This window comes from Peromyscus leucopus, chromosome 19, assembly GCF_004664715.2.
Source record: "Peromyscus leucopus breed LL Stock chromosome 19, UCI_PerLeu_2.1, whole genome shotgun sequence".
Lineage (NCBI taxonomy): Eukaryota > Metazoa > Chordata > Mammalia > Rodentia > Cricetidae > Peromyscus > Peromyscus leucopus.
In genome coordinates, this window is record NC_051079.1 from 3,278,470 (window position 1) to 3,298,013 (window position 19,544).

The 19,544-nt window shown below is 48.4% G+C and overlaps 1 protein-coding gene across 1 annotated transcript in view; it reads left to right on the plus strand.

Moving 5' to 3' along the window:
• Lama3 (laminin subunit alpha 3) overlaps nt 1-19,544 on the plus strand; it is a 226,397-nt gene that overhangs the window by 192,369 nt on the left and 14,484 nt on the right. Inside the window, 8 exon segments of the mRNA XM_028876683.2 lie at nt 1,169-1,288; nt 2,077-2,210; nt 5,202-5,319; nt 5,558-5,698; nt 8,074-8,213; nt 9,171-9,302; nt 10,346-10,499; nt 16,556-16,725. Of these exon segments, the coding sequence (XP_028732516.1) occupies nt 1,169-1,288; nt 2,077-2,210; nt 5,202-5,319; nt 5,558-5,698; nt 8,074-8,213; nt 9,171-9,302; nt 10,346-10,499; nt 16,556-16,725 (1,109 nt within the window).

Consider the following 19,544-nt stretch of genomic DNA (forward strand, 5'->3'; position numbering starts at 1 on the left):
ATTTTGAAGTTTTTGGAGACTCGGGACCAGAAATAGTGTTTAGTCTGGAGGAACCTTACATAACCCCATTGCATAAGAATCCTTAGAGCCTCTGCTAAGGAGACAGTTTCTGCTCTCAGGGAGCCACTGTTCCCTGGCTCAGGTTGATGGCTCTCCAGGCAAGACTTTGGGATCCACACTGAAAGCCTTTTAGATGAAGGCTCTCAGAGACTCACAGGACTTCACAGAGAAGACTTCTTATCATAGGGAACTGGATAAGAGCAACAGCTTCAAGTCTAAGTTAGAAAACCTCAGCTTTTCTGACCATTGCGGAAATAGCTGGTTCAAGCCCATGCTTGCTCCATGGCCAAGAGGCAATGCTGAGCAGGATGAACCATATCCTGCCCTCTAGAGGGGAATGCTGGCATTGCACACAGGTGCCCTGCTGGTCAGTGAGCGTCATCACCATTTTGAATCATGTAGAGGGAAAATGATGAAGTATGAAATCAGAGCAAAAGACACCTCCTTTGAAACCCGGTGGACAAGTAGAAGGTGACATCGGAAGTGTGTGTGGTAGAAGGGGACTCAACAGGGGCGGGGCACAAAGAAGGCCTTGGCAGTGAGGACTTGCAGGGACAGAAGATGGCCTGCCAGCAGGACATGATGAGAAGCTAAGTGAAGAGATGGGCAGCACCTCGAAGCCTGTGCCAGGGAGTCTGTGCTGTGCCCTGAGAACCAAGAAAGTTAGTATGCTCACTGTCGATGGCAGAAGACTGCCTGGCTGCATGTGGAAGGTGATCTGGGGGGGCAGGGGAGGACCACAGGAGTGATGATATGGCTGAGCCCGGGGTGTGCCGTGACAGTTCAGGGGCAAATCCCAAGATATGAATGGGCCGACTGGACGAGAAAGGGGGAAGGTGAGCGATGACTCCATGTGTGGCCCGCTGGTCCTGGTTGTGGTAGAACGAAGTCAGGACTCTGGCTGGCATGTAGGAGTTCGTCCCGGGTGCTGGGCGCTGGGGTGTCTCTCACAGCTGCAGTAGTCAGCTGTCATCTGCCTCTGTGGTCTCAGCCCTGGTCTCCGGTTAGCCCGGGAGCACCTGAAGCTGACAGCACCATCGGGGATCGCTGGAGAACCGGGACTTCTTCAGCCAAGCCTCCCGGTAATCTATCTGTTTCCACACTCCAGGATAATTTCATATCCCTGGACATAGAAGATGGCAATCTCATGGTGAGATACAAGCTGAATTCGGAGCTGCCCAAAGAGAAAGGATTCCAAGACACCATCAACAATGGGCGAGATCACACGGTACGTATGTCCTTGGAGTCTGTTGATTTGAAATTTTAGAAGTCAGTGAACCTTTAAAATGAAAGAAATGCCCCCCCAAACAAAAATAGGCAAATGACACACAAACCTATTACAAGGTGAACTTATTAACTGAGGGGTGTGTCCTTTAAAAATTTGAACATTTAGGCATGAAGTATAATATATATATAGCATATGTAAATTATGTAAACCTTGATAAATTTCAACTGAGAACATTTCTATTAAAGTGAGACTACTTCTACTAACATGTTTTAGGACAATGGTTTTTAACCTTCCTAATGCTGTGATGGTCCTAAAGGGGTCACAACCCACAGGTTGAGAACCACTGTTCTGGGGGCTTGGGGAGATAACTCAGACTGTATGAGGAGCCGAGCTGAACTTCTCAGAAACTAAGTAGAAAAAGCTAAGTGTGGTGGGCTGGTCATCCCAGCACTGGGGATGTAAAGGCAGACAGGCCCCTGGTGTTTGTGGGCTAGCAGGATAGACATTGTGAGTGACGCCCCTGTCTGAAATCAAAGGTGGACAGTGCCCGAGGAACAGCACCTATAGTAGTTTTCTGACCTCTGCACACACATGGATGAACGTGAAGACACATGAACATACATACACACACACACACACACACACACACACACACACACACACACACACAGGGCAGTCTTCTACATGCATGTAAATAAATGCCAAGGAAAAGAAAACCACAGTTACTGTGAACCACCACAAATAGGTTTGTGTCTCATTGCTTGCTCATTCATTCCCATTCATTTTAGATTTCGATTACAATCGGAAACTCAAGAAAACTCATGTGGGTGTATATGCATGACCATAATATAAAAATTGAAGGGGATATATTTGATTTCGGCACATATTATCTGGGAGGAATTCCAATTGCAATCAGAGAAAGGTAAGATGACGCTGTGGGTTTTTTTGGGGGGGGGGTGGGGACCACTGCATGCATGTGAAGGTCAGAGGACCACTCGTGGGGTTGGTTCTCTCCTCCTACCCTGTGTGTCCTGGCATCAAACTCAGATTATCGGGCTTGACAGCAAGTGTCCTTACCCACTGAGCTGTCTTGCCACCGCAGTGTGCCGCATTTTATTAAAGCAGACCCCCTCTCCCGCTGGCAGCAATCGCTACCAACAATTCTAGTCCCCTTCATTTAATTTTAGCCACAGACAGTTAACTTTGCAATACTAACAATGTAGTCAGGAAAGAAGAACAGACTGTAGAACTGAATAATGGGACCGGCCATCCAACATGGGGGAGTGGGGTAAACTGTCTGACACTCTCATGCCCCCCCCCGCCCGCCCCGGTTATCACTCGGGGAAGGATAGAAACACAGAGTCCAGTTGGGTGGGTAACACCGAGGGAAACAGAAGGAGTCTATTGATCTACACATTAAAGAAGTTCATGGACAGGTGTAGGCTAAGAACACACATATGGGAGAGGGGGGAGGGGGAGGGGGAGAGGGAGAGGGAGGGGGAGGGGGAGGGGAGAGGGGAGGGGAGAGGGGAGGGAGAGGGGGAGGGGGAGGGAGAGAGAGAGAGAGAGAGAGAGAGAGAGAGGCTTTTCCTGGCAGTCTGACTTATGCTTCCAAATGAGAAGCTTCCCCTTTTCTAAATAAGCTTATACTTTTCTTTCTTGCTTTAATTAAAATCCCAAGAGCAGAGAAATAAAGGAAGTGGACAGAAGCCCACGGAAATATTTACCTGGCCTTTTGTTTCTTCAGAAATAAAATGCTCAGCGGTATTTATCAGTTTCTGGCCTGTCTTACCCATCTGGTAAGGTATTTGACCATCCAATGAGTCCCTGCAACTATCTGCTGATGAGGGTCACCGGCAGGCCGGTGGCCTAGAGAGCCTCAGCAGGACCCTGCAGGGCACCACACAGCTCTTCTCAAGGTTTAGTGAGGAGACTCAGAGAGCTCACACCTGACAGGAACGAGGCGGGGTGGAGTCCTGGCTGTGTCCTGAAGCTTTGTGCTGCAGAGACCATGGCTCTCCTCCCTCTCAGCCTCCTAGGAATGAGGACTTAGGTCTTTGAACGACTTGAGATTATAACTGGAAATCACGTGTCTGTTGATCTCATCTATAAATCCTTTCTGATAAGGCCAGAGGGCCTGGCACCAACCAGGACATTTTCCCTTGGATTTGAGTGTAATCATAAAACGTGGAGGCAAAGGTCACAGGAAAGTGGCAGTCAGCCGGAGTCTGACAGACACTGGGCTCAGCATCACTTTGTGATCTTGTAGTTCCCTCACATCTGCTGACTCCAGCCAGGGAGCTGGATGAGCTTTTGTGGGCAGATGGGCCCAGAGTACGCACATCCATTCCAATGCAGGAAGTCATTGAACAGCACATGCCCTGACATAATCAGGTTCCTCTAGCAAGTATTTTCAGACCTTGCATCCTGGAGGGAGTCTAGGCCCTTAGCGGGCCCAAGAGAATGGATATAAACAAATTTATAAAGTAACCAGCCCCAGAAATTGAAGCATACGTCCCTCTCCAAGGTGAAGGCTGTCTTTCTAAAATAGTTAAGCCACAGTGCCAACGAAGGTGTGCTTTTCTTTTAGTTAAATTTAATTCATGCACATTCCTCATAGCTCTGCTGTTTATAATGAATCTGACTAGACTGAAGGCAGGACACCTCTCCATTAGGATTAGTAGAGCTGCCTTAGGGATTTATAATGAAATCGGCACTGGATTTTCTTAGTGCATCATTTGATTAAGAAACATTAATATTTGCCTAGACCTCAGTTGGTTCGTGTGTATTAATAATTTTCATGAACTCACCTCCACACAGGTCAGGAAGTCAATCAAAGGGAGTGGCCGGGTGCCGCATAGAAAGGTCTGCTATAGAAATGGCTTGTGTAAGCCGGGGAAGATGTGTCACTCTGAAAAGGGCTCAGTGGACAAACACGAGAACCCGAGTTCAGATCTCTAGCACCTACATAAAAAAGCCGGGCACGGTGGTATGTGCCTTTAGTTCTAGTGCTAGGCGGCCGAGGCAAGAGGATGCCTCAGACTTCCTGGCCAGCCGCTCTAGCTGAGGTGTGAGCTCCAGCTTCAGTGAGAGACCTTGTCTCAAAAAATAAGGTGGAGGGCAATAGAGACAGACATCCATTGTTAACCTCTGGCTTCAGCATGCACATACATACACCCCCCCCCAGGAGTGCACACACACATGTACACGCGTCCACCACACAACCAGAAGAAATGGCTGACGTAATGATAATAGGGCAGTAATGTAGGATGAAAAGTGATGTTCCAGGTACTATATAGATAGCCCTACTGTCTTGCAATGAGACCTCAGTTTCCCTAAGTGTTATTGAGCAGGTTACACATATTAAGTTAGTCGTATGACAGCTCATGAAGCAGAGCAGTGGGTTTTCCATTTTGGATTAGAGAGGAACAGAGGAGGAAAGCTGCTTAAGCTGACCCAGACCTTGAGCCAGGCAGCCCAGCTCCAGGGCCCACAGCCCTCACCCACTCGGAGCCTCTCACATACCTGTGTTGCGTCCACCATCACTCCAGGCTCTTTCTGAACATCAATGTATTTCATCCTCAAAACAACCACTTGCTCACATGGCACAGTTCGGGGGCAGCAGGTAAATTCAAGCCCAGGGTGTCAGCTTGGCATTGATTAGATCAGCCATGTTTTCCATAATTTAATAGAACTAAAAAGTAACAGTTTCCTGAGTTCACAGGGTCTGTGGTAAAATAGAGCCTGAAGGTTTTTAGCACATCCCTGGATCTTGAATTCCCACGTACATGTTTCTATATCACCTGCTGTTTACAGCGCACCCACAGACTTTCCATGCATTGAGAAGCACCGGGAAACCAGCCTTTCCAGGGAGGCCAGCCTGACAGGTCCCCTTTCTGCATTCCTCCCCCAGGTTTAACATCTCCACGCCTGCTTTCCAAGGCTGCATGAAGAATCTGAAGAAAACCAGCGGTGTCGTCAGGTTGAACGACACCGTGGGAGTCACCAAGAAGTGCTCCGAAGACTGGAAGGTAAGCGGGACTCAGGGCATGGGACACACTGCGTCCCCAAGAGCCATGGTGGTGCCCGCGGTCAGCTGGCTTCATGCACTGCCTAGGAACCCTGATTGTGTGGCAAAGCGAAGCGCGAGTCCATCTGGACTGCCCTCATGGTGTTCGCCATTGCAGGAAAGTGGTGCAGTTTTAGAGCCCATATCTGGGCGTCCAGGACACGATTATAACATCAGTGATTTCCATGTTTGCATGTCAGCTCGTGCGAACTGCCTCGTTCTCCAGAGGAGGACAGATGAGCTTTACCAACTTGAATGTGCCCCTGCCCGACCGCTTCCAGCTCTCTTTTGGGTTTCAGACCTTTCAGCCCAGCGGTACACTATTGAATCATCAGACACAGGTAAGAGGTGGAATGTTTGAATTAAGATTCTGGCTCCACAGTTTCTGTCCAGAGCAGCAGAGAGATTTGGAGGGTAGAGGACTTAGGCATTTTATCTGCTATCACGTGAGCAACTCTCCACCTGGGCCAGATCCTGAAGGAAATCCAGCTAGAAGCTGCGTAGTAATTGATAGAGCTGGATTTGTGTGTATTGAGCAATCTTTTCCATTCTTTGCAGATAAGTGTTAAAATGAACTATAACAGGAGTAAGCGATAATGTGGCTTAGGAAAACATTAAGGTTTATACTCATTTTCTTCTTGATTACAACTTCAAAAGATGGTCTTCAGAATCCTCTATTGCAGCAATTACTCCTCAGAAAATCTTTACCCTGGAGACTTTGAGGAAATCCGGCCCAGTGCCCTCTTCAGTAGAAATTCCCTTGGGGGCTGGGGAGGCGACTTGGCAGGTAAAGTGCTTACTATGCAAATGTGAGGATTGACGTTTGGATCTGCAGCACCCATGTGAGGGTGGGCACGACAGGCCACCTCCAGTCTCGACTCAGGGAAGCAGACAGGATATCCCCTTAGCAGTCTAGGGCTCAATCTCCTGAGCTAGACCAGCCCAGATGGTGAGCTCCGGTTCTGTAAGAGACCCTGACTGACTATGCGAGGTAGACAGCAATCAGGGAAGACACCTACCTGGAGGCAACCGTGTGCCTCCACACACATGAGCACCGGCGAGTGCACATCACATGGGCATACACAGAAAAGGAACACACAGCGAGAGAGCAAGAGAGAATGAGGTAAGGGAGAGAGACTGAGACAGAGACTCAGTTCACAAACAAGGCCCTCTATAGCTCCTGAGATGAGTCAGCTTAGAAATCCACTCCTAGGAAGAATGGGACTTTAAAATAAATAATGGTCTCTGGTTTGCTTCTTTAGTGTTGCCAACCACAGTGGATATTTTGTATCAGATCTAAAGGATGACAGTGGCTGCCTCTGTGGCTGTGCCCATTAGGAGGGTCACTCACCTTTCGGTGTCTTATTTACCAGTTTTTGTAGACTTTTAAAACGATCGCTAAAGAGACGACATGTGCCATTAGATAGTACAGGAGGTGGTCTACCCAAGCTCGATAGCACATTAGTTTGACCTAATGTTGTGCGCTTGCTCTCTCTCTCTCTCTCTCTCTCTCTCTCTCTCTCTCTCTCTCTCTCTCTCTCTCTCTCTCTCTCTGTGTGTGTGTGTGTGTGTGTGCATGAACGTGTGAGCACACTTGTTTGAGACAAGGAGGTCTCTCCCCAGCCTAGGGCTCACCAAATAGGCTAAGCTGCCTAGCCAGCCCTAGAGATCGTCCCGTCTCCCTCTCCCCAGCCTTGGGATTGTGAGCGCACACCACTGCACCGAGCTTTTTCTCTGTGGGTCTGGGAACTGGGCTCAGGTCTTCATCCTTGTGTGGCGAGCATTTTCCTGACCGAACCATGTCCCCAGCGCAGACCTAGCACGATTCCTAATCCTGGTTTCCTCTGTCACATGTACGTACAGTTGGTACACCCTCCACAAAATGGTTGAAAGCAGATGGAAGGATTGGATTAGCAACAAGTTAGAGCAACCCTGTACAGTACAGGAACTCTAGAAATGTCTTAGGGATATTGCTTTCAAGTTCAAAAATGGTTATTTAGGAAACACAGTTGATCCCATTGGTAACAAGTACTGCAAAGCCATCTCTGGCTGTGAGTATGCACTGGAGAAGAACTCGCCGAGAACACACATCTTAAGGGAAATGTCAGAAATTAGACATAGCAGAGAAACTGAATGAAGCTGAAAGGACCACTAATGATAGGTTTTAAGTTACTCATTGACAGAAAGAGTCAGTTGTCTTGCCAGTGTTTGGATGAGCACAGCTTGACCTGGAAAGTTGGGCTTCTTAGAAATAATGACCAAAACATAAAACACTTATGAAAATCACAGAGAAGGAGTCCTTGTTGTTATCTTACATAGGAAAAAGATTCTGAATGATGATGAATCAACTCCTTGCTGTAAAGTTTATGCAGAAGAGAATGGATTCTGATAGAGATAACTTCATCAAAATAAGTAAAAATAGGGGGAAATTAGATGTGATTTAATGTTCTATGCATCTGGTTAGAAAATCAAGTGGGCCGAACAAAAGTAGATCTAGACAAAGACTGACAAATTCATCATTGTTGAAGTAATCTGCATATCATTATTATATTCATAAACAAGGAGGTGAACTATTTAAAATTATCTTTCGATCAAGAGTCAAGGACCAACTATCTGGGTCAAAACACCCTGGCTGCTTTATGCCTAGTTCTGATCGTTCATTCGTCATCTCTAAATGCACATTAATTGGTGGTGGTGTATTCTGGGATGGTTTCAGACAAGTAGCCTGCAGGTCACCCTAGAAGATGGTCACATTGAGTTGAGCACCAGGGACAGCAGAGACCCCATCTTCAAGTCTTCACAGACCTACAGGGACGGCTTACTGCATCACGTGTCTGTAATCAGCGACACCTCAGGGTGAGTGGACTGCCTCTGCTGCCGGGGTCTAGCTCATCAGAGTTCTCCAGCATAGCTTCTCAGAGCATCTCTTCCTGGTGCTGACGCTGGTTGGCTACGTGTTCTCCCGTTCCTAGTTCTGTCCACCTGTCCTGACTGAAGCGTAAAGTCAGTGGTCAGATGTGTGTGGACAGATAAAATTCAAAATGGACTACCCACCCTAAACGTGGGGGGAGCCATCACAAACCTTCATATAGGATGGCATGGGTGAGCCTCCAAAAATGTGGGGAAGAGAGGCACATCTGAGAGGGACCTCCTGTGACTCTGTGTCCACGGGTTTAAAAACAAGGCAAATCAACTGGTTCAGAATTCAGAGTGGTGGTTATTCCTGGAGGGAGAGGGAAGCTGGGAACTACAATTAACACGAGGCACTTGTGTTCTTGAGGTACCGGGAAAGTTGGTATCTTTCTATGAATGCAAACTATTTTGATATATTCATGTTGCAAAAATTCATTGAAGGGCTGGAGAGATGGCTCAGTAGTTAAGAGCACTGGCTGCTCTTTCAGAGGACCCAGGTTCAATTCCTAGCACCTGCATGGTGGCTCACAACCATTTTTAACTCCAATTCCAGAAAATCTGACTCCTGGTTTTGGCTCCTCAGATACTAGGCACATATATGGTGCACAGACATGCATTTAGGCAACACATACAAATAAAATAAAAATTAAAAAACCTTTTTAAAAAATTGCTTGAGCAGATGTCTATGATACATACTTTCAGTACATATATATTAGTTGGCTGAAGTGTTGTGTGTGAAAATACTTTGCACTTTCAAATCGTTTCTGATTTGACTAGTCGTGGGTGACAGATTTGAGGCTGGGTCAGTCAGTAGATCGTGCCCACAGTGTGGGGGTGTTTTGTTGCTGTTTGGTTTTTTGCGAGGAGTCTCACCCTTGTCTTGTGTCTCTCCGTTTGCAGCCTCCGACTCCTCATTGATGACCAGGTTCAGGGAAGGAACCAAAGGCTCCCTGGCTTCTCGAATCTCCAGCAGTCCCTCCGTCTGGGAGGCGGTTATTTCGAGGGTTGTATCAGCAACGTTTTTGTCCAAAGGTGGGGGATCTTTTTTCTGTGGTTATCAATAAGAGCCCACCCACCTGCACACTGTCACACTTAACCCAGTTACTGGATTAGATTTCTTAGTGTTTCTCAAGGCTCTCATTCTGCATATTTCCAAAATTCATTTAAAAACCGACAAGCAAAAGCTCCTAGCAGCACAGACCTTGGAAAAGATCTAACAAAAATTTACTTTCAGATCATGGCCGTTGAAAAAATATTCATGCTATATGGTTTCATTTTAATCAAGACTGTACAGTTTGATTGGATCAGCTCTCCATGACTTTTAGGGCTAAGGAATTTTGAGGATCTGTGCAGTTCTGGGGAGACCCAGTCACACAGTGCTGACCATGACTTTCAGAAGAGTAGAGCTCCAGGATTCCACTCATACAAGCTTTAATTGCTATCTCTGATTCAGAACACTGTAGCAGAGGAAGGTCCTGGCTCTGGCTGGGAACCTTAGGCTGGAACTTGCAGCCTTCCAAAATGGCACCATCATCCCTCCGACCATCCAGCAGGCATGAACTTTCTGGACCACGATGAGGCGCACAGTTCTCACTCCTGTCCATAGCTGATAAAGCAGCTCTCTTGAGCTTGTAGGCCAGTGGTTGGAGCAGAGCGTGTGTTGGGGGGGACAGAGAAGACAGGAGGTGTGTACTCACAGCCTCTGCCAGACAACACACACAGCTCTAAGCAAGCACTGTCACACAGATCTTTCCATAAACTACTTCTGTGGCGTCCTGATGTTCACCCAGATTCCCGTGCTGAACCATGTCTGTAACTTCCCTCTCTGCGTATTTGATTTTATATTTCTATATGATATCCATTTCAAAGAATAAACCAGTATTCTGCCATACTTGAAGTCCGCAGAACTTTCTGGAGCCCTTCTATCTTGCATATGTGACTTGCGCAGATGAAAAAGTTCATGTAGAGATCATGACAGTAAGAACGTCCTTTGCCACGAGCTCTCTCTGCCTGCTTGTGGGTCTCCCTCCATAGGCAAGAGTTTGGTCATAGTCTTCATTTTTCCCTCACTCCAGGTTGTCACAGAGTCCCCAAGTCCTGGATTTGGCCAGTAAATCTACCAAGAGGGATGCCTCCTTGGGAGGCTGCAGTTTGAACAAGCCGCCTTTTCTCCTGCTGTTCAAAGGCCCCAAGAGGTTTAACAAGGCCAGAACCTTCGATGTCAACCAGGTAAGTGTCAAAGCCTTACCTTGGGTTTTACTTCTCCTGACCTTGCCTAGGGGGAGATGATGGGAGAGGGGAGCACATCCCCCAGTCTCTGCTGGTTAGTGCCACCATGAAGTGGCACCAAAGGATCAGCACCAGTTGACAGACACCAAAATGGCAAAGCCAGGGCTGAGGGATGCCTCAGTCAGCAGGGTGGTAGAGTCATGCAGAGACATGAAGACTTGAATTCGGATTCCCAGCACGTGTGTGATAGCATGCATCTGTAACCGGGCACAGAGGACGTGAAGATCCTTGGGATTCGCTGACCAGCCAGTCCAGCTGGATTGGTGAACTCCAGATTCAGTGAGAAAGTCTGTCTCAAAAATTGAGGTGGAGGGCAACAGGGGAAGGCATCTGACTGACGTTGGCCTCGACTTCCCCATGCTCGCACATGCTCATGTATACACAAACATGTACATACACATACACTAAAAATATGACAAAGTGATTTCTCTTCAACATTTATCTTGTATCTTGATAAGAATTTGGTGATTTTTGCAGTCTCCAAAGAAGTGGGGCTGTAACCGAATGCTGTGAGCTCACTCTGTGAGTGCAACACCAGTGGACCCAACTGGGGCACAAGAGAGGAAAGAAGCATTGTTACTTGTATCTAATAGGAATATCGAGGCTCATTCTCCAAGAGTGCTTCTCCTCAAGCCAAGAAATTATGGGGCTTTCACTGGGAAACTGATGTACATCATATAGAAAATATTTCCATCACATTAGGGGAGGTACAATCTTGAGCATGCTCAGTTAGACATCATGCGACTTTTTCATATATCCTTTGTCCAAACTTGGTAGAACAGAAACACCCTCTGCAGAGGAATTTTCATTATAATGCAACCATCCTGAGCAGCATTGACTCTGAGTCACTTGGAGGAGAGGCAATGTAGTCTTAGCTGTATTAAACCAGCTCCTTGCAGTCTGCTTTGCAGGGATTACTTAGTTTCATTTCTGTCACTGTGATAAAAAGCCACTCATGGGAGAAAGGGATGTATTTCATCTTAAAATTTCAGGTTACAGTCCCATCATTGTTGGGAAGTTGAGGCAGGAACTTGAAACAGCTGGTCACATCACCTCCACAGTCAAGAGCAGAGAGAAATGAATGCATGCTTGCTCACTTGCTTGCTTGTGATCAGCTAGAGTTCTCCACTCATACACAAGTTAGGGCTCTCTGCCTAGGGAATGAGGTCACCCACAGTGGCCTGCATCTTCCTCCATCAGTTAGCAATATGATTTCCCGTAGTTGTGCCCACGGACAGACCCACTTTAGACAATCCCTCATTAAGACTTTTCTCCTGTGATTTGAGGTTGTGTCAAGTTGACATTTAAAGATAATCATCTGTCTTAGGGTTTCTATCGTTGTGAAGAGGCACCATCTCCACAGCAACACTTAAATGAAGAAAAAACATTTAATTGGGGTGGCTCACTTACAGTTCAGAGGTTCAGTGCGTTATCATCATGGTGGATATGGTTGTGTGCAGGCAGACATGGTGCTGGAGAAGTAGCTGAGAGTCCTACATCTGACAGGCAACAGGAAGTGGTCTGACACACTGGGTAGTATCTTGAGCATGTATAAGACATCAAAGCCCACCTCCACAGTGACACACTTCCTCCAACAAGACCACACCTTTGCCACAAGGCCACACCTCCTAATAGTGCCACTCTCTTTGGGCGCCATTTTCTTTCAAACCACCACAATCACAAAGGCCTTATCTGAAACAAATAAAAGCCCCCAAAGGACCCTTACTGGCATTTAAAGGTACAACAGCTCACTCTTCAACCCTTGCCTAAGCCAAGATCATTGCCCCTAAAGCTACCTGCCTAACTGCTAACAGACCTTAATTTGGCGGTCGGAATTTCTGTGGCTGATTCCTTGCTTTTATATACTTTCATGTATTGATAGCAGGTCTGGTGATTTTCTCAAGACTAGGGGAGCTATGCCCCTTCTTACATACGTGCCCACAAATATCCCCTCTGCCCTTGGTGCACCCTCTATGACAAGGTTACATATTCACCCAAGCTTTGTCAAAGCCAGAGTAGCTTAGCTTGGACTGTGTATTTTAAACAGGCAAGGAGTTTTCAAATCACAATGCTCAATGACCACTTAGATCAGAGGCATCTGAAGAGGGTCTGAGTACCTGGCAGGGACCTCCGGGAGATTCTCATGTCTTGCAGAGACCAAAAGGAAGTCATGTTGCTAACAAGGAAGAGTGTGATCATTGTCATTAATTAAACACAAGCCTTGCTCTGAGCTTGATCAACAGAGTGTAACTGAGGTCACAATAAGAAGAACACGCAGCCTTGATCTACCAGGCACTTTGCTAAGGCGTGGGTACATGTTCTTATATCACTAGCCACATCGTACATAGAAGGAGGCTCAGGTCTGGACAGATGAGCAATTTATGCTATGAACAGAAGGTGGACAATGGGGCTGTGCCCTCTAAGAGCAAGCTGCTGGGCTGCAGGGAGAGCTCAGTACTTGAGCACTAGTTTTTGACCAAGTAGAGCATGCTGCTCCAGCTCAGCCACAGTGCTCATTAACAATGACCATTTGCTCCTCATCCAGCTATATTCCCCAGCCACGTGGTGGTTATTAACAGGCAATACTGACTAAGAAATGTTCTGTACTGCTTAGAAACAATTCACTTCATGGATACTTGGGGACTGTTATCTTACTATGATGACAATACTGCCTTTAGAATCGCCCCTTCTGAAGTCATGTATTTTGTTTGTTCTAGGCTGGTAGCTACTGGGACTAAGTCAGCAGGATGGGGGTGGAGCTGTGAGGAGTCAGTAGGTTGGAGGTGGAGCTGGTGAGGAGGGAAGGGACTCCACTATTACTCAGAAGGTAGAGAGTGTTAAGCTCAGACAATAATTGTATTTGGGAGAGCAGGGAGAAGCAGAAAAATCCTAGTCCAGTCTAGATTGTAGACTACATGGTGATGCTAGAGACTTTTGTGAAGATGGGGGACAGGCATTTGGAGAGAAAGAGAAGGGACAGAGGAGTTTGTGGCATGTTGAGTGACGGGTACCTGCAGGTCATGCAGGCAGAGAGAATTGGTGGGAAACTGTTGGTATCTCTTAGGGGGCCTAGACAGGTAGAGAGTAGTGGGGGGCGTTGTTCTGAGAGGCATTAGTGAATGTATTGTCTAACTTTTCCTTCTTCTGCACAAGCTCCAGATTAGATAAACTATATTATTTCTGCTGTGTATAGCTTGGCAATGGAGAGAGAACAAGGCTTATGGTGATCTGCTCACACCACACTCCTCGGAAAGCAGAAGGAAGTGAAAACTGGACAGGTCCAGATGTCAGGTTTCAGATTAGTGGTTTTTTTGTTTTGTTTTGTTTTGTTTATAAGCTTTTCCAATAATACCTGGTCAGTAAATGATAGACCCAGAATTCTCATTAAGCATAGTATCACCCTAGTGAATTTGCTCTTCAAGTCTCTACTGGCTTGAAAAACTTGATAAACATTGGGAAATGTGATAGAGAAAGGAGGCTGAGGGAGGGACGCGAATCCCCCCGATGCCAGGTCAGGCTGGTGACATACGTGACTTGGACGTTTTCCATTGCTGGTGTAGAGCTACTGAAGGAGTTCTTCAAGCTGCTTAGGAGATCAAAGCACAGTAGGCTAGCAGCAAGCTTTACGATGACATGTCGTAGGAAAATCATAAACACAAGGAGTCGAGATAGCGAGTTACTACAGCCATCCGGGCAAGAGCAGGGCTGTTCCCAGGGCAGAGAAACCAGATGTGAGGAAAGAAGCAAAGAAACGAAGTCCATCACAGAGCTCAGCAGGAGGACACGGGTGATGCATGGAAGAAGGAGAGGGCAGGTGTCCACAGAGGCCGTGGTGCTGAGCCTGGGTCCTTCAAGGATGATGAGAGAACGGAGGAGTTAACGGTGTCAGAGGGAGCTTATTGACAGACAAGGAACCCTAGGAGGGTTCCTAGGAGGCAGTAGGGCCTGCTGGAGTGATCCCAGGCAGGCCTCAGGCTGGGTTCTGTTCTCAAGAGGACCCAGCATAGCTCTGGATTCAGCAGTTCACTTAGAGTTCTGATGGGTGTGATTGAACATCTCCAACAGTGTGCAAGCTTGGGCTGCTTTTATATGGTAGTCTATCCCCCTCTGCAGCCCTGAATCTGTGTTTGTTTGTGTTGTGTGTGTATGGTGTGTGTGTGTATGGTGTGTGTGTGTGTGTGTGTGTGTTCCACTAGACAAGCATCCCATCTCTGGAATAATCCCTAACTCTCCATTACTTTCATTTAGAGACCATGTCTACCTTAGTTGCCTAGACTGGCTTTGAACTTGCTGTCCTCCTCTCTCAGTTCTAGAGTAACTTGCAGGCCTATGCCAACAGGCCTGGCTTTGGCTGTACAGACAGCTGGTATGAAGTGTACACTCTGGCACCATATCTGTCTGGGATCAGGCTGGAAAGGAACACCCGACTATGAAGGAGGTTTCAGGGGAGTTCTTTACTGATGGCTCCCAAAGATTCCTTGCAAATGGCTTTCACGAGGACAACAGTTCGACCTGTGAAGGCTTGTTTGTCAACTTGACACAATTTAGAATCACCTGAGGAGAAAGTCTCAGTGAAGGATTGAACAGATCAGGTTGACTTGGGGATGTGTCTGCGGGCATTATCTTGATTGCCTTCGCTGGTGTGGGGAGAAGCAGCCGGAAAGTGGGGGCGCTGTTCCCTGGCGTGGGAGCCTGGACTGTGTTTGAGCGGGGAAAGCTAGCTGTAAACATGCTCCTGACTGGGGCTGATATGATTAGCTGTAAAGATGCTTGCATGCATTTCTCTCTGCTCCTGACTGGGGCTGATATGATTAGCTGCTTCAGGTGCCTGCCTCGATGTCCACTTTCTCTTCTAAGTCGCTTTTGTCAGAGTGTTTTCTCACAGCGGCTGAAATGGAGCTGGGATCCCACCTAGGAGGCCGTTCAGTGGTAGGCGGAACATGGAGCTCGACCCCAGCTCTCTCTGCTTCATCCTGGCTGGCTCTGAGAAGCACTTGCTGAGCAGTGTCCAGCAGAGGAACAACGGACTCTGCCGGGGCTTTTCTCTGCCAGGACAGCTCTTCCCAACAACTTCTCCTTGAGAATCATGTCCAAGAGCAAGGGTCACATGTTCATTCCTGAACCAACCCTTAGCAGGACAAATCCTCAGCTTTCACTCGAGTTCCGGAGATCCCCATTGAGCTCTGAGTCCTGTGGTCCAGACCTGGACACCAGAACCTGGACTCTGATGTGAGGAAAGGAGGCAATCTGGAGACTCAACTTCTTAGCTAACGCTCAAGCATTGAAAGCGCTCTCCACCATAGACAGATTACTGTGCCCCGGTCAGTGCTGACGGCAGTGAGGACAGGTCCAGGGCCCTTGCTCTCTGCCCCTTCTCTCAGCCTCTTACTTGCCCTGATACAGAAGCCCAAGGGGACTGCCTGGCAGGGGAGGTGGCAGGTTTTGGCTCTGTGTCCTACTCTGGCTGTAGATGCCTCCTAATGGGTGTCGCTGAGAACACTTGTTTCTTCTGGTGGTCCATGATGGGATGGAATGCTGGATCCCTGCAGGCTCCAGATTTGGCGGTTTCCCCTAAAGAGGAAGACTTGTATAAGGCATGAGGAACATGTACTCTCCCCAGAAAGGAAATAGGAGAAAAGGGATGTTTGGATTCTCCAAAGCTGTGTCTTCCAGCCCCCTTCATAACGTCCTGAAGGTAAAAGGCCCCAAGCTACAGCCACACTGGGGCACTGAACGGTGCTGGGTGCGTGTGCAGGAGAGTAACGAAGCTGAGACTAGGTGTGCACCTTCCTCTTTGTCTCCCCCGAGTGGCCCCCTGGAAGGACTCTTGGGGGAGTCCCCTGGGGGTCATTTGCTGAGTCTTCTGTTTCTCTGCTGGCTTCATCGCGTAGACGCCGGGGTGACACCTGAGCGCTGGCCAGGCGAGCACGCCGCCCTCCAGCTGCCCCACTGGCCCCTCATCTTCCTCATCGTCTCCCCTTCGCTCTCCCCCACAGCTGTTGCAGGACGCACCTCAGGCCTCCCCAAGGAGCATGGAGGCATGGCAAGATGGGAAGGCCTGCCTGCCCCCTCTTAACGCCCAGGCCAGCCACAGAGCCCTCCGGTTTGGGGACAGTCCCACCAGCCACTTGCTATTCAAGCTTCCTCAGGAGCTGCTGAAACCCAGGTATTTCTCCTTTCCCTTTTTTTACTCTTTCTCTTTAAAAAAATTTTTTTTCTTGTTCCATTCAGTGCCAAATCAGAGCCCACTTTCCCACCTCTCCCAGGAAAGTCTGTTCCCCAGGACACCACGCTCATGAAGGGGGTGCTGTCAGTTTGCTGGAGACCGTAGCCTGCATAGGACAGAGTGGGGGCCCTCGTGTTCTCTCCCCTGTACAGCTGGAATGGAAATGTGACTGCTGCCGCCGCCACTGCTGCTGCTCAGGGCCCAAACAATAAGCTCAGCTCTGGCTGAGAATTGATGGTGTTCTAAAAATAAGGCTGCTGCCCCACCCCCAAAGCTAGTTATTATTTATGTGATAAATCACCTTTCTTCTTGCACTGTGTATTGAAAGGGAAATTGTTCTCTTAGGTAGCCTTGGTGCAGATGGAACATTCCTAGAGAATGCTTTTAGCTAATGATGTCAGAAGAAAGGAGAGACGAACATTTTGTCCTTTTTGGGTGTCTTGAAGGAAACATGGATGCCAGCGATTTCTTCAGACTTTCATTTTTTAAACAGCGGCAGAAGGGCCCAGGGGTCAAAAAGACTGGCTTGAACTCTTGGTTCTCAGCCTGCGCTTAGCCACACACTGGCTGCGTCATACGCTAGCTCACTTCTCTGTGATATGGATGTCGAGATGGGTCTGGAGAGGCAGGGGTTTAGTATGGAAGTGAAAGGTGGGAGAGGGGGGCAGGCAGGCACAGGCTGGGAGAGCCTGAGTCTGGGATAGGGCCACTATGGAGAATGGGCGTCAGCCTGCAGCGCTACCTGAGGAAGCCATCTAGTCCTGCGGGGTCCCCAGAAGCAGAAATCACCTCGGAAGGGTCTATGTTCTGTCATGCCTGCCACATTCAGCAGATCCAAAAAATATGACAATTGGGGACTACCCTGTGCCTGTCACAAGCCTTCTCGAAATTGATATATCTTTGTGACCTTCAAAACAGTGTGTCTTTCTACATCTGTATTTCCCTTCTCAGTGTGCCTGACATTTTAGCTAATGGTACATCTCTCTCTAGCCTCTATTTTCTCATTGGTTAAAAGGGGTTAATACTGATTTCCTGACTATGGGAACAGGTTAATAGTTTGACAGGATACTGGCCCTTGGAAGTCCACTCAGCCACAGGATGACTCACAGATGTGACAGTCAGAATAATCTGAAGGAAAAGCCTGAGCAAGCAGTGACCCCATGGAAAGACTCAGAACTTGTCATTTGCAGAAACTCAACTTGTAGAAGACCAGAGCAGGAGGAGGCAGGATGTCCTTCAGTTGGCCCTTCTCTAATGACGTCATCACTTCTGGGAAGGGAGGCTCCATTGTCTAGCCCTGCTCCCTTGGCCAGGCTGACCTTAATGACAACGATCCCTCTCTTAATCTGCAGATGCCGCCCTGACTGTCCCGGCTTCCCACCAACTCCTGACCCCCCCACTCTCCCCACCGCCTCCTGCCCCCCCCCCGCTCTCCCCACCGCCTCCTGCCCCCACTCTCCCCACCGGCCCTCCTGCCCCCCCCTCTCCCCACGCCTCCTCCCCCCACTCTCCCCACCGCCTCCTCCCCTCCTCCCACTCTCCCACCGCCTCCTCCCCCAACTCTCCCACCAGCCTCCTGCCCCCCCACTCTCTCCCACCGCCGTCCTGCCCCCCAACTCTCCCCCCGCCTCCTCCCCCCACTCTCCCCACCGCCTCCTGCCCCACCGCTCCGCCCCCCCCCTGCCCACCGCCCACCTCCCCCCCAGCTCTGCCCCCCCCCCCCCCCCCCCCTCTCCCACCGCCTCCTGCCCTCAGCATTTTCTCCCTTCATACATTCAGCATAGTGGCCTGCTCACAGTCAACCCTGATGCTTTCTCATCCAGGTAGCATTTTGAAAGGTGAAGTGGGGGTAGGGGGTAGAAAGCTGATCATTACAATATTGGTTATTTTTCTCATCTCTGTAGCAAAAGCAACTTAAGAATGAACGGTCATTTGACTCATGGTTTGAGGGTACAGTCCACTGTGGCAGAGAAAGCAGCAGGAATGTGAGGTCACATTACATCCACAGTAGGAAGCAGAGAGATGGGCAGCTAATGCATACTCACGTTCTCCTTTTCATTTAGTCAGGGATCCCAGCCCTGGTGCTGCCACATCCAGTTAAACCTCTCTGGAAGACCCCTTGCTGACTGCTGCAGGGTGTGTCTCTAAGTCCTGTGAAGTTGGCAGTCAAGATGAGCTGTCACACTAGTGTGTGCAATCCTAAGCTACCCCAGTCCCAAATGTTTTAACAGTTCTGCCTTCAGGAAGCTGCCTGCTCTGCTGTGAGCTGTTGTCCTCATTATCATTTGCATCTTAGCTGTTTTCACCGTCCCGTAAAGGGCGCCATCACTTGAACCCTGCAGTGAATATGTGACTTGCTCTTGCTCTCCCCAACCTCCCCTCAGCAGTGAGGACTCACAGCTGCTCTGCCATAGTCTGGGATGCAAATGTGCTGCTGCCTTTTTGAAATGTTAGTCTTTTCTGCGGAAGACTGCCTTAAGAAACAGTTCTGGAAAGCGAATGTCAAGTCCAATCACTGCGCCCACGTATGCAAGTGCTGTGTGCTCTGGAGTGCATCCCAATATTCTTTTAAGTTGGCACAGGAGACCAGACACGTCAGGAGAAATATGGAGCCATGGGCCATCTGGGCAATTTCATTTAACAAATACGGGTTCTTTTTCATCTTGAAGAATGTTGCCCTCTAGGAAACCTGTTCATCTGATGAACAAATATGCATCTTAGACTCACAATGTTGAGAAGCAGAGAATTAACAGTCTAAT